This window comes from Coturnix japonica, chromosome 2 (genome assembly GCF_054131305.1).
Source record: "Coturnix japonica strain WE chromosome 2, WE-NBRP24, whole genome shotgun sequence".
In the NCBI taxonomy this organism is placed as follows: Eukaryota; Metazoa; Chordata; class Aves; order Galliformes; family Phasianidae; genus Coturnix; species Coturnix japonica.
Window position 1 is genome coordinate 63,077,542 of NC_140664.1, and position 15,933 is coordinate 63,093,474.

The 15,933-nt window shown below is 39.9% G+C and overlaps 1 protein-coding gene across 14 annotated transcripts in view; it reads right to left on the reverse strand.

Moving 5' to 3' along the window:
* The window catches only part of PDE1C (phosphodiesterase 1C), a 253,895-nt gene that overhangs the window by 56,250 nt on the left and 181,712 nt on the right, over window positions 1–15,933 (reverse strand). For all 14 annotated transcript variants that reach the window (XM_015855054.3, XM_085539986.1, XM_085539976.1 and 11 more), the window contains 5 exons: window positions 7,831–7,944; window positions 6,797–6,979; window positions 5,049–5,115; window positions 2,151–2,267; window positions 1,003–1,143 (listed from right to left, as the gene is read on the reverse strand). In XM_015855054.3, the coding sequence (XP_015710540.2) occupies window positions 1,003–1,143; window positions 2,151–2,267; window positions 5,049–5,115; window positions 6,797–6,979; window positions 7,831–7,944 (622 nt within the window). The remainder of the gene's footprint in view (window positions 1–1,002; window positions 1,144–2,150; window positions 2,268–5,048; window positions 5,116–6,796; window positions 6,980–7,830; window positions 7,945–15,933) is intronic.

Below are 15,933 nucleotides of genomic sequence, written 5' to 3' on the forward strand. Positions count from 1 at the left end.
CTCCACTTGCAGGCAGCCAGGCAGCTGCCAAGTAGAAGGCTCTCCTGGCCTGATCCGGCTCATCCATCAGTACAAATGGATTTGAGGCATGGGATGAAGAAGGGACTGGAGTCTCCATGGGGCCTTTTACCCAACGGCTACAAGTTCTCTCCAGCAAGCACAATGGCACAAGTGAGTCCTTCCCAGAAAAGGGTCCTTAAGTGCCCCCTGTCCTTCCTTCTTCAAAACTGGGGCAACTCTCAGGCCATAGGCCCCAACTGCCGTGTTTGGGTTGCCATGGAACACTGGTACACAGATGATGTCACTAGTGTTACGAGCACTGCAACTGCTGCAACTGCCATACTGGTCAGCAGAGCAGAGAGAAACAGCAGCGGCAGTTCACAGCTCGCCACTAGTAATGGATCCTCCTCCCCACAAGAAAATCAGGTGGGTGGGGAGGAGGCAGCTGGTGAAGCTGACCAATGAAGAGGAGCCCATGGAGGTGGATGACCCTCTAAATCAAGAGGAACCCATGGAGGTGGATCCACCTGTAGAAGAACCAATGGACGTGGATCCACCTCCATGCGGGCTGAAGACACGGCGCCCGATAACTAACATCAGAAATTGGTGAGTGATAGATTGAAAAGAGGTGCCAAACTGGGTTAAGCATCAAATTATTTCATTTTGTATTCTGAAGAAAGCTTAGGTGATTTGTTCCTTCACAGAAAGGGAAGTGAAATCCCAACAAGCTGACTTGCTAGAATCAGCCGGGAAATCAGTGGCAGAGGGGAGAATTCAGCTTGGGTTTTTCACTCATCCTCATTCCAATCAATTAAAAGAGTTACCCAAATCCTCACGCAGATTCTTCTAAATAATACCAAATGCCTCCAAATGCACAGACATTGCCATTTACAATTTTTCTATGGTACAAATGGGTTCTGCTGTGGATAACAATAATCTCTTTACCAAACAAAACCTACTGCCATTTCCTTCTGTATTAGGGATGCCAACTCCTGTACGTACCACTACACCTGTCTTGAAAAGGAGGTAATGGACTGTTTGTGTCACATCTGCAGCATGCATTAGGTTGTGATAAGGATTTTTGTGTTTGCTGTATCCAACCTCCAGAGCTTCCACAAAGGACACCAGGGCAGAAATGGGGATCTGAGAAAAAAAGCACACCATTAAAAATGAAAGAATCACATGTAACAGCTAGCATTCGGAGGAGATCGTTTTCAGAAGAGGCTCCAGAGAGCTGTTTGTACTGCTTGTACTTCCCAAATAAATAACATCTTACAATACCTTAAACAAGTATTGAAGAGAGAGAGTGAATCAAGCTCACTTCCTCGAAAAGGCTTTCCCCATCCAAACATGACGCCACATTTGGGGGATTTCTGGGGAGCACACTACATGGGTGGTGGCAGCTGCGTGTATATGAAACAAGCAGCAGGGATTCTCCAATGCTTTGCAACAACTACAATACCCTAAACCTTTGTATTTCTACAGTTAGAGTTGTACAGCCATTTTTCTCTTGAGTATGTATCCTGGGGCAATGCATTTCTCACCAGTTATCATCTTCAAACATTTCTCACCAGGCGTAAGAAGATCCTGAAGGAGGCCAGGAGACAGAGAAAGTAGGAGTCCTGCCAGAGTAAGTGTCAGCAGAGAAAGGGCAAATGGAATCTTTGGGTGGGGATAATGGAAAACATCTCAGAGCAATGCTCCTGAGACCCAAATGTGACTCTGTTCACAGTTACAAAGGAACTGTTCAAAGTAAAAGATATGGAGTACACCTTTTACTCTACCTTAAGTAGTATTTGCATTGTGAAACCCATAGCAAGCCAATTTTTCATTTCTGGTTTGCATGCTTGAGACTCCTAAGAACACTGGGAGAATGACACTATCATTCCCACTGCATTCCACTCTGTGGAACTCCACCTGCTTCATGCTGTCCTACTATAATCAAATGTTCTAATTGAACGACATTTGGTCCTGTTTGCTGCAGAAAGATTCTCTTCCCCCTTTAGGGGAAATGACAGTGACCACAAAATCTTTACAGACACCTTCAAATGCAGCTGAAATCATTGCAGTCTGAATGGAACAAAGTAAAATAAGAATGAAATAGAAGAAAATGCAAGGTGGAAAAAGAGACCCATCTTGTAACTACTGACCTTGAAACGACTGATCAGATCATAGCGTGTGAGAAGTTCATAGAAAATGAATTTCAGTGCATGATCTCCACTGGCATCGTTTAGTGCAAACACATCAAAGGACCACTTGTCTACATTCTGCAAGAATGAATAGAAAAGAAGGCTAATCTGGTCATCCATTTCATCATGATAGTTCAATTTCTATCGCTTTATGTCTACTAATGGGTGATGAGAGTGTACAGATTTTATTTACAAAATTCTCAATTTCACTTAATCAATAAGGAGTCTAATTTACTCCTCAGTACAGCATGACTCACAGTTGAGAAGTTTCTATTCAGAACTGAAGTTGCTTGCTTATTCAAGTCACAGTGATCCACCAATTGAACCAGCAAAGCATAAATGCAAAACAAATCTTAGTCTGCCTTGGTAAATGAAAGATGGTTACGGGCACTGGCATGCCGGCCTGTGCTTATGTTTTCATCACCTGTTGCACAGTGAACTGCTATAAAAAATATCTCAAGCTGCCTTGCTTGACCCAAAGAGATCTTAGATCCTTTTGACTATGGCAGCTTTCATTGTCCAAAGACAGCAGGATTCTCTTTTTTTAAGGACGTGAGTTTTTAATTATCTGCAAATATTTTATTTTTTTAAGTATGAGTGAGTTAACTGGGGCTTTTCATAGTAGTGCTGCACTAAGTGCTAACAATGGCATGAAAAATGAGCTTTACGACATCAAAGTAAATATCTAAGTGCAATTGAGAGAGTTACAGTTAGCTGTAAATGCTCTATTAATGCTGCAGGGTGCTCAGTCAAGAGACAGAAGAAGACAAGTTCAAATGTCATCTCATTAAGCTGTAGTATAATGTATAAACTCTCTTGCAGAAAGTTGAATTCCATCTCAACTCCTACGAATGGCAGCATGAGCCAGGAGCACTCACCATCTCCAACTCCATCTCTGAAGAGGATGCTCCCTAATCATCATTAAGCTCACTTGCCAACTCCTGTGCCTCTCTTGGACTGTTTTTATTTTATATGTTTCACATGTTTTACGTGTTTTACATGTTTTATATGTTTTATATTTTTTATGTTTTACATGTTTTATGTCTTTTACATGTTTTATAATTATATACTGTTAAAATCATATAGTTATATAGTATCGTAAAATATACAATATTAGAATGTAGAATTATGGAATGTACTTTTATAATTTAAATATGTTATGTATTTTATATTTAAATGTATATTTATTATATAGTTAATAATTAATTAATTAAAATAGTAATTTTTTAGTAATAGTTTCATTTTCTCAAAATAATTCCATTGCTTTGGGTTACTCAGTGAAGGCATCCTGTTGGTCACCGCAGCAAAAGAAACCAAACATCACTCAAAAACAAACTAGTTGTCAGTCAGTGTCATCTCAATCATTGCCATTCTCACTCTGAGGGGAAAGCTGATTATAGAAAGCCAGATCAGACGAAGAGATGTGTTTATACATTTCTACATCATCTTTCATGATTTATTCCAAGATGTAAGACAGCTGTAACTCTGGGATTTCTTTTGTCTTTACTTAGCTGTACTGCATTAAAACAAACAAGTAAGCAGTTCCCAGTAAGAAGATGGGATGGAGGCATTTAAGACAAAGACTCTTTTCAAAGACAGACCACTTCTTCTAAACAACTCATTCCTATTTAAGCCACATCCATTACCTATCACAAGACCATCCAGGCAGATGCTTGTTCTCAACACTGTTTTGAAAAAAGAAAGACATCCTAGAATGGTCAAGATGACATTATCTCACCCTGAGCAAAATTAGTCAGCACCTTTGTTGGTATTCAGGGGTCCTACTTCCTCTAGCTCAGTCCATACTGCTTATAACCTTTAATATCATAAAAATACAGAGAGGGAAGAAGAATTCTGTGAGGCTTATGCCCATTGAGCATAGCTGACAGGTCCTGCATTGTTCTGTCACTGCTGAGGAATTCAGCAGAAGAGGTGCCTTTATAGGCATGTTCTCTAATTATCTGCCCACAAAGTGAAGAGTACAAATTTATGAGATCCCATCTGCAGGATTACACATGTAAACCTGTGGCTGGGAAACGGGGTAAATGAACACTTCCATTTTGAAAATGAATGTCATGTTGGATCATTCTTGTTGCACTCAGTGGACCTTATGTAAATTTTCCCTATCTTTCAATGAATTTTGCTATCCAAAACAAAAAAGATTCAGTACCCTGTGTATCTTTCCTGAGTAGACTGGAGCAGAAAGACTGTTTCAGGAGCATTACCGTGGTTGTAAAATGTTCTCTGTACAACTACTACACCTTTGCAAAGCTGCTGTGGAGATAGTTGGTGGTTAACCTATATTTATGGTATTGGCATAGGTACCCTGCCTAAATTGAGAAGCTTGCAATTTCCCCATGAATGGAATCTACTTTTTCCAACTGCTTGTCATCTCTCACTTTTCATCTGAAACCTCAAAACTCTAAGATTATTATTCCAATGCCGATTGTCACCTTGAAGATTCAAACCTGAGCAGTGATAGAAAATCCCTTCTCTCAGGACAGCTGATACATTTCCTTCTCCACTTCTCTGTACACACATTTTCATTCTTCCCTCTGCAAAGTCATGATTGATTTCAACATATTACTGTCATTGGCTTCATAGCTCAACACTAGAACAGAGCTGGAACCTTCAAGGATACGAACATTTTCAAGTTCTGAACTCTACTTTTTCTTTTGCTCTAAGAATATTCCCGCAGGCCAGTAAACTATGAATGGACCTGAGGTTGATTAGACATCAGGAAGAAGGAAAGGGCAAGTTAAAACACTCCCTTCCCCATGTAATACGTCACAGTGTTACCCTGATGCTTTGTGAAGACACCTCAGCCTTCTCCCAACATCACCTTTTTGTTGGGCTTACCTTTAGCACTCCAATTACAGCTGGTGGGTAGCTCAAACCGACCATATTGGACGTCCGCCTGTACATTCTACCAAGAGAAAATAGATAACGCAACATATACATACAATTATACAATACAACAATGAAGAAATTTGCTGTTACAGGAGATCCTGTATAGGCCAACAAATTTGAACTACAATGATTTTTCTTCCTTCTTCCTAGCCTGTGCACATGCTCTCTATACCATCTTTCACATTAGGGCCTTAACTCAAGGCCATACAATTCCCAGTATCTCATACATTGGTCCCCAGGCTGGAGATAAGGATGAATCTGTTAATACCAGATCTTCACCAGAGGGAAGTCTGCAGTCAAATAAACAAGATGCTCCCCATTTTCCACTGCAGCAAACCATACTGCCCTTTCAGTTTCTGTAGTTCTTGCTTGTCCAGCACACAAGCTCATTCTCAGTGTACTTCAGAAATCATCTGCAGTCAGCAAGGCATCATCTGTAGTTCAATACCACTATTACTTCTCTCTTTTTTTTTTTTTTAAATCAGTTCAAAATTTTTAGGTGTTCTTTCTTTGTGTATGATAAAGACGAAGGACATAACATTGGTAACCATACTAAAGGATGCACTGAACTATGTACTGGAATTTATATTTGTTTTCAGGCCATGTTGTTTTTAATAGGCTATGTGAATTCACAAACACCCACTGTTAAAAACACCTTTCCACACCTCACTCTTTTTTTGCACTTCAGAAACACAGGAGTTAAAAGAGAGGATGGAAAACTTTCTTCTCCCATCTGACATGATCATGTGTGAAGTCCTTCACTTCCCTTTCACGTTCTGCTCTCAAACACAAATGTCATGCCCCTTTAGAGAAATTCTCCCACTGCCTAAGTCACATAATTTCTTACCCCCTCTTCCAGGACCCAGCACTTTTCAGACAGTTCAGGCAAAGGCCCTCTGCCTTAGCTAAGGAGGGCAACAGCCCTTTTCTGATGCCATTTTACATCTGAATGTTTCCTCTTTCATTTCACAGTTATTCAAATCCACTGGGTAACAGCCTCTGACTACCAGCTTTCTGCCACTCATTTACATCCTTCTCAAGCAAGTCCTTCACTGAGAGTGTAGGTTAATTCACTAATAGCCTGTCAAACTTGGGAAGAATACTTCCCAGGGGAAAGGACAGCTAATGCTGTCCTGTTAGCCTTACCATTATTGCAGCCACTCTTAGCACACATGCAGCAATTTCTTGAGTTTTCAGGTACGAGATTAAATAATAAGTGTAATTTTAAAAAGTCAGCAATCAGAAAGTGGAAGGAGTCCCTGTGCGCCTGTGTGGTCTGTGATCCACTGTGTGATACACCTACCCTCCTATGCAGAGAACTGCTAGGCTGTCAGCACAGTGACAAAAGGTGTCATGGAAGCCCCACCCAGCACCCACATTCCTGACTTGAGTTTTGCTGTCAAAAGGCAAGGTAGGGCCTAAACCAAACTGACTACACTTTAAAAACTCTGAGTCCCAACCTAGGACTACAAAGAGATGTCAGAATTATTTCACCTGTGCTATTACATCTGTATTACGCTAAAAACAGATCCATATGTGCTGCTTCAGGCTGCACTCTACTAGAAGTTGTTTGCCAACCAGATCTTTGTAGAAACAACTTTAGAATCATATTAGAGACCTCTTCACTCAGTACTGCAGGTGCAATTGGCAGTGTGCATGACTAGCTACTAGAACAAAGTCATTACATGTTCCTTTACCTTTCCACAAATATCCCTGCTTGTACTGCATGGACAATGCTCCTGAACCGAGGTTTCTCCTCTGTCCTTTTGAGCATCATCCCCATTTGCCGTGTGAAAGTAGAAGCCAACCAGTCCCGGACCTCTGAGGGCACAGAGTCAGATTGGATGTCACTGAGCTCATCTTCTGTGTCCAGTAAACGCCTAGAAGAGGAAGGAAAACAAAGGGTAAAAGAACTGCCTAGGAGACCATTGCAACATCATTAACCAAAAAGAAATGCACATCTATTCTAATAAAAACCTAATGAAACCTCTTTCTGCACATCTTCAACAGATCGTTTGTTCTCTTGTGTAGTTAAATACTAAATTGTGAAATTAACTACTAGGCTGACAAACAAGAAATACCAGCTTTCTGAAGCACAACTACATCATCACCCACTCACATTTCATCTTCAACTCATTACTATTCCTGATCTTTCAGCCTGTTAGAGATCACCGACAGTCACATCTGTCTTCACAGTAAGTATCACACAGTCCTATCCTTTCCTATTCTGACCACATGTGGTGACTCAACACTGAGGTAACAGCACATAACAGAAAGGGAAACTCTTCTGCAATTTCTTATCTGCCAATTTCTACCACAAACTTGAGTAAAACAAACAAACAAACAAACAAACAAAAAAAAAAACTCAGAATTTCAAAGACTTAGTAAAAGTTAATTGATTTAACTCTATTCAAAAGAAATAGAGGGGTACGAATTTTGAACTTTCCACAGAAACTTTCACAAAAAGTGGAGAACAATTATTGTGAAAATCTTTCTTCAAGAGAACATATGCTAGATTTATGATTGTGTTTATCTCCCCCTTGTCATGTGAAACTCCAAGAAGTTTTTATATCAAGAAGTGAAGATCTTCTCTTCAAGAAATACAATGTTCTAACAATATTTTCTCTGAATAATAAATCATGACTAAAGTTTTCCAACTGATGTGGATATTACAATTTTGCATACCTGGTACTCCCTAGAAGACAAATATGGATACCTGTAATTCGCTCACCTAGTTTCGTCAATGTACACTGACTCAAGGACTGTCGCAGCATATTCCAGGTTTTTCTTTAGGTCTACAACCGAAGCTTCCCCTCTCTCTAGTTGCTTTACCAAAGATCGCAACCTGGAAGAGGAAGATAGAAAATGATTAGAACAAAGAGAAACAGGTCTGAGAGTGTGAATCAGTTAAAAATTGGATCCAGCATGACACCTAACAAACATGATTGGCATATGTAAGTTTTGGGAAGCCCATGCAACTCTCTTAAAAAGATCAGTCATCATGACATTAAACAAACACTGCATTATACTTAGGCTCAAGTAAGTCAGTGAGATGTGACAGTTCCCAGTTGTAAGGAAGTATGTTAAAACAGAAATCACTTGGATTTTAACAAAGGAGTTAAAAGAGACGATTTTGTTCCAGACAAAAAAATCAAGTAACTTGACGAGCACTATTTGTTGATAAATTCAGGCACTGATGAAGGCTGCTTCACATACAAAGATGAAACAAATGCAAAGGTGTGTGTTTTTACAAATACTACTCCAGAAATACCATGCAAAGTTAAGGAAATATTAGTCTACCTAGACTTCAGCAAAGCCTTTGACATGGTCTCTCACAGTATTCTCCTGGGGAAACTGGCTGCCCCTGGCCTGGACAGGTATACCCTTCTTTGGGTAAGGAACTGGGTGAAGGACAATGCCAACAGGTAGTGGTTAATGGAGTTAGGTCCAGCTGGTAACCCATTACAAGTGGTGACCCCCAGAGGTTGGTACTGGGGCACATCTTGTTTGATATCTTTATTGACAACCTAGACGAGGGGATTGAGTGTACCCTCAGTAAGTCTGCAGATGACACCAAGTTGGGAGGTGGGGTTGAACCACCTGAAGGGAGGTTGTGATGAGGAGGGGTTTGGCCTCTTCTCCCAGGCAACAAACAGGACTCGAGGAAATGGCCAAAAGTTGTACCAGAGGAGGTTTAGATCAGACATAAGGAAAATTTTTTTCCCTCAGAGAGTGTTCAGGTGCTGGAATGGCTGCCCAGGGAGGTGATGGAGTCGCTGGCCCTGGCAGTGTTCAGGAAGCATCTGGATGAGGAGCTACAAGATATGGTTTAGTGGCTTATGGCAGCAGTGGCAATGGGAGGACGGTTGGTCTAGATGATCTTGTAGGTCCTTTCCAACCTTGTAATTCTATGATACTGCAAGGTCACTTTGGACTATCCCACCTATATTAAACAGAATCCACAGAAGTTCTCCTATTAGGTTTTTACTAAGGGGAAAAAGAATTTCTAAGAACACATGTCTATGCAGATGTCCTCTTAAAATACTTTTTTTTTTTTTCCCTGTGACAAAGATAATGAACATATTTTCACTTTTTCCTTTTGTATTTTCACCTCCTTCATTTTCTACTTTCTGTTCCAAAATTGGGGAAAAAAAGAAAAAAGATGCAAGCTTAGAATTAGAAAATTATCATTCCATTAAGAGACCATGGGATAAAAACTTCACACATTAAAATGTTTTTGTCAGTGTCTTCATCTTCATTAAGCAGCAGTTAATGCAACTTGTTAATTTCAACTTGTTAAAAGCAACAAGTTGAAAAACACATTCAGCTGTGCAGCAGAAATGACAAGTTGTCTGTCTTGCTCACAATGCAGGAATGCATTGTAGCCATGTCATCTAAAATCTGGCTTCTGTCTAGCACACTAGACTTCCTCAGCCTTTTCTATAGCCCTGGGAAAATTATAACCTTTTCCACAAGCCAATCCACAGCTTGTGCCCAAAATTAACTCCCTGCTCTCACTTGATTTAGCATGTCTGGAGCCCAAATTGCTAGACAATTATATCAATGAAATTCTTCATGCAATATGAATATCTGTATTTCCTTGCTATTACGCTGCTGCCACAGTATCAATGCTTTCAATTAAAAGCAATTTCTACTGGGCTGAACTGAGAAGCACCCAGACTGGCCACGTGCACTTGCACAAACAGTAAGTTCCACCTAGATTTCCTTCTGCTCCCTGTCCCTTAAACTGCAGAGAAAGTAAAAGGCTGCAGAGAAAGAAAAACAACAACAACAATAACAAAGCATTGATTATTTGTCTACCGCAGTCACAGAAACACCATTCCAACAGGCAGTGGTATCTTTGACACAAAACTGCATATTCAGACATAGGAAGAACCATGAACAGGAGGGGGCCGCCTACTCTGGCAGATCAACTCATCTACTTGCTTGTTGTCAAGAAAACAACAATATGGTTCAATAATTAATTCCTGATGACACAGAGGGGAGGGAACAACAGTAAGCAGTGGTTCAGAAGCCTCCTTCTTTCATCCCATACATGGGTAATCTAGGGACGTGATCTCTTAACTTGTTATCAGAAACACTGCTTGCACATGAGCCAAAGGAGTCAATATTGCAGGGTTAACATTATCTTGGGCTCCTCCTGACTTTCATTTCATTGATTTAACCACCGGGCAGCTCTGTGCCACAAGTCATTCAAAATTCATGCTCAATGGCAGCACAGTGAGTAACTGTTGCTTCATAGCACCAACATCCATCACCGAAGATGATTATCCAGAGTATTGTGTGCATCAATCATCTGGAAAAACTGAAGCACGGTCATTACAATAAAATCTTGCCAAATGATCAGCTGCTCTCAGGTGAAAAAAATTATGCTCTTCCTGAATCACTGAGTCACAGCAACTGCTGCCTGTTACTTCTACTAAATGAGGGACCAGAGATAGATTATCTTTAATGCATTCCATGTATCTTAGTTTGTTTGAAATAGTCCTAAATTCAATCACAAAGTTAAGGCCAGGCTGTCTCAATGAAGGGCATCCAGGCAAATTTATTAGCTGGAAAATGCCATTTCAAGGTGGCTGAAGCAATTGTGGAATTCAACAAAATTCATGAAACCATTTTAACTTAAATAAAAACATTACAACAAACTTTCTATATATTGCATTCTTAGGAAATTATTGTGGAAAGAAAAGGAGACAACAGGTGTTAACCACCTCCAACAATAAACTGCTTTAAGAACACTGCACACATCACATGTGTTTCTCAGATTGCAGTCACCAGCAGAGCACCTACAGAGAACCATTGGTCATATGATATTAGCACTAAATCTAATTGTTTAGTTATAATGATACAGCTAATGCCTTTCTAAATGAGATTTGCAAAGGAAGATATTTTCTCCACTCCAAAATTCCATGATATCCAGTCCACAGATTCCCCATGAATGTGTGCCAAATACTATATTAAAAGTTTGAGAGCCCTTGTTCTCTGTAAAGTTGTTTCCCATTTTATTCCTTGGAATAATATCTTCACTGCCCAAGGGAAAAGCCTAGGCTTACACAATGCTGAGCATTTTCAGCTTCCTATGAGCCCACAGGAAGCTCACACAGGTGTAAACTTTTGAAAAAAGGGCTGGGCTGTTTCCAGAAGACAGCTTCCCACACTGCCTACAGTTTGTACAGGGAAGTATCTGCTTGCATTCACCATAAAAATCCCAGCCAGCACCTGCAAACAAGCCCACTGAACTCAACAGAGCAATATATCGGTGTGAAGCACGCAGGATGGCTATTCAGTGATGGTGAGAGTTTATCCAAAGCCTATGCTGTTCCACAGTCCTGTTGGGAGACATGTAATATTTCCTTAAAATATTCACTAGCATGTTTATGACCCAGGTAGACAGAAGATAAATGAAATTAATGAACTCAACTTAGTGCATGAAACTTACACAGCTCTAAGACCCCAAACCACTCTAAATCCAAACTGAATAACAGGAAAATAATTAATAATAATGGAGCTGTTTTCAGGGCATTCCTGAAACATTACATTTCTGAGTAACTGCTCCAACTCTCCTCTATTTCATTCAGAACAGTATCTGTGTACAAATGACTACCCTTAGTTAGAGGGCTTGTTTTGATATAAAAAAAATTATATATATATGTAGCACTACATATCACTCCAGAGAATATTAACAGCAGTGCAGCCTGGATACCAGTCAGCTCCCATTAACACGCAAAGTGAATGGATTAAATACTTGCAGGTTCCTTCAACCAGTATGAAGTCTGCAAAGCTGCATGGCTCATCTCCACTTCTATTTCCAAAGCTTTAAGACTGTGATTCTCTGCACATTTTCGACAACACATCTCATCATTTCTTCTTATACCACTTTGTTTCTACCAAAACTTCTCTCTCTCACTAAGAAAGACACAGCCAGCTAAAATGAGCTACTGGCTTCCTTCCACACTAGCCTGAGAAAAAAATGTGTCCCGTGTCCTTCTTCCTTCCTTTCAAAGAGCACAAATAGAGAAAAAATCTCCAGAACACATGAAATCATTCCTCGGCTACAGTTCCACATAAATAAGACAGTTTATTGTTCACAACAGTTCTGAGCTCTGTACTGACTTCTTCTGGATGGTGAACTGTAATTCCTCAAGTGAACTGTAAGCCTCGAAAATAAAACACTCTGCATTGGTTTAAACAAATCTCTTTAGGCTGATAGCACTGAAAGCAGAAAGGAGATCCCAAAAGGGGGACCATAACTGCTAGGAAAGCTGGGAAGTATTCCAGAAGAGAGAATATCCCTTTTCAACTCTTTCATAGTTAGAGAGTTTAAAGTTTTACTGATGTACCCAGAGCACGTGGAAGAAGATGATTTTGGAGACAACATCTTACTGAAGTTGACAAAAACTGCTGTATGTAGTAACACAGCATCAGGTTCACCAGAGGTTCACCAGCTAAAGCCAAAACATGAGATTGATTGAGGCCATTTGCAAGTTCCTATGGATGGAAAGAATGCTATCAAAGTTAGACACTTGTGGAGCACTTTCAGCTTCAGCAAATCCTTGTGGCTCTGACTCCAGAAGTCTGAATAAGAGGTGCCTTCTGCTATCTGTTTGTGTTTATGCAGCTTTTCTTAGTCAAACTACCCTTGAAAAAAAACAAGAGAATGATTTCAAAAGCACCTCATTTGTGATAGCATTTGTTTGATACCCAGCTCAAATTCCTCTTTAAGAATAATTTAAAAATTTAATTAAAATAACCAAGAGGCTTCAGAAATTAACAAGATAGTAATCAGAATTATTAGCAAGTAGATCCATTTGCATAAATTCCAGCTTCAGCTTACATACAGGAAAAGCCCAAGGGCTGTATATGACAAGCTGCAAAGACAAAGTCTGCTGAACTGAGAGACAAAACAAACGTATGGTACAAATTCCTTTCCCTTTTCTGGCAAACTATGATAAGTAACAGTAGAAAATTCATGAATAATATTGAGAAACAGATGTTCACCATACAGTGAACCATGTTTCTATTCAGACACTGCTGCATAGAAATAGGTATGCATCTGCTATCTTACTCTGAAGGACAAACTCAAGAAATCTGATATTCTATGGGTATATCACAGTTAGAGACCCTGTGCAGACCAGCTAAGCAGGGATCACATAGAAAGTCTGTCAGATGGTATCCAACTATATGTAAAGAAACCACAGACCTAATGCACATGACATTTAATGCTGCCCAAAAGGAACAAAGGCAGACTGCATGTGGTACACCTCATAGTGCAGCAGCCTCAGTCAGCTGGGTTGCCAAAGGCCTCCATGATGAGCACTGAAGACCCTCTGGTGCTCCATTTAGGTAGCAGGTATTAAATGCTGAGGAACAGATCCAAACTAGAAAGACAGCTTCAGCAGGAATTTTCCATTTGTGTTGGTTAAAAACAAGTACCTGAGATGAGTCGTATAAATTTATGTTTGAGACAACTGAGTACACATTGTCAGTTTAATGTTGATGCATCCAATGATGCATTTCCATCAGTTTTACAGAGACTGAATATTTTTCTTTGAAACCACAATTATCACATTTATCAATCCCTGAACAAGACCGTTCTGCCAAATGATGCTAGCAGATTACTCTGTGCAAGACTGTATGTCAGAGGTTCCTGCAAGCTCTCTATTTAATGCTCACTGCAGAAATCAGGGAGAGTTCAGTAGATTAATACGAAAATATTGTCATACTAATTGTCTCCCATCTGTTATCATTAAAATACCCACAGGAGAAAGTCTGCAAGTTGTTCACACTTTCCAGTTCCTAAAAACAACTATGTTCCAGAGCAGCTTTTAGAAACCCACAGTCAAGCAAGTGCAGAGCAGAGTACATACAAAGTGTGAAGTTCAGGCAGGAGTGTGCTGTGCCTACAGAGGTGTCCAGTAAGCAAAGGAAGAAGTTGTTCCCAGGCTGCTTCCCTTCAGATAACTCTCAGTCATCAGCACATCCTCAGATCCAGGTAAAAACTACATCTCACTTATATTCCACTAGCTATACTTAGAGGCAGGCACAAAACAATGGTGCATTCCTATATGATCTCAAAGTTCTTTCTTGGGATTGGCTTTGGAAAACTTATCACAGAAGCATAGAATTGCATTAGCTGGAAGGGACCTTTAGAAGTCATCTGGTCCAACTTCCAACTCCCCTGCAATGAATGAAGACATCTACAGTAGATCAGGTAGCTCAGAGCCCCACACATCCTAACCCCAAATGCCTGCATATAAGGGGCATCCACCACCTCTCTGGGCAACGTTTTCCTGTACTTCACTGCCCTCATCACAAAATAACTTTTTTTCGTATATGCAGTCTAAATCTCCCTTCTGTTAGTTGGAAACCATTTCCCCTTGCCCTCACGCAACAGACATCGCTGAAGAGTCTGTCCCCTTCTTTCTTACAGTCCCCTTTTAGATACTGAAAGACTGCTATCAGGTCTCCCTAGAGCTTTTTTTTTCTTCTCTGTGGTTGCAATGTGACTATTCTATACTTCTCCTTAAACACGTCCATTTTTTCTACCATTAATTATCTTTATTTTGGAGGGATCCATTCCCAAAGTCAGCATCAAACACTCTTCTGCTTTTTGTTAAAGGCTGAAAAACCAAGGCTGCCTGAAACATTTAGCTGCACATGTTAAACCTGCCATATAAGGATTCTTTAACCTGGGCACTAACAGGAGAATCAGAGTTTTCAAAGAGAAATGGCAAGAAGAGGCTATTATAACATGAAAGCTGAAGGCTGACAAAACACCAGTTAAAAATCAGCTCTGAAAAAGCTGCTTTTTTTTTTCAAAATAGTTGTTCACATAGTGGTCTTCATTGATAGATCAGTATTTGCACTTTAAACTGCAGACCACCTCCTTGCCTTCTATCATTATCAGCCAGACTAACAGATCCAGAGATAGAGTAGCTAGATACTACTAGCATTCCAAGCTTTCAAGTTTACTAATAAGCACATGATCTGGGTTTGTCCCTTAACCACAATCTGGTCGCTGCAGCACTGATAATTAGAATATGCTAGAGGAAAGTATTTCTGAGCTACAATCATTTATCTTAGACTTCCAACTTCAATTTAGAGAGAAACTTGGAAATGCTATACAAGCATCGTACAAAGTCTAGGAATAAACTTTTGCATGGTGGCATCTCACCTCCTCATTTTAATTACAATAACTAAACGCTCTTTTTCTGAAAGAGAAAGGTCAGTGACTGCTCCAAGTAGTACAAATTACAAATTAAAAATGGAAAAGCTTCAGAAACAAGTACTCAACAACCTGATGAACCAAAAGTGCAGTTGGCCAAATTTAGAGAGCTTGACTGGGAAGACACATCTTGAGGAAATGGAAACATTTGGAATTCATGGCTTCTTCATTGTAGCACAAAATAGATGACCAAGTAGGTATGAAACAATGCTAAGTTTGCAGTCAGAACCGTGAAAAGAAAATTGTGCAGCTGATGAAACAGTGCATTGTAGAAAACTCATTCATGGCTGTTTGTGTAAGAAGGAACAAAGACCACCTGAGATTTCCTCCAGCCACTCAATGGAACACAAACAAAGCACTTCAAAAACATCTGCTAGAACTAATCCAAGGTTAGAAAGGCATGGAAAATGTATTTGAATAGCAGTATTAGGAAAAGGGTGTGACAAAGAACAAGAAAAACTTGCAAAGATTGTTTATGAAAACAAATTTCTTACGCAAATTACTGTTGTGTTTACAGGGTCATATGCCTTCCATCTCCACTTCCTGCATGAACTGTTATGTTCCACATGCTATGGAGGAGTGCCTTTG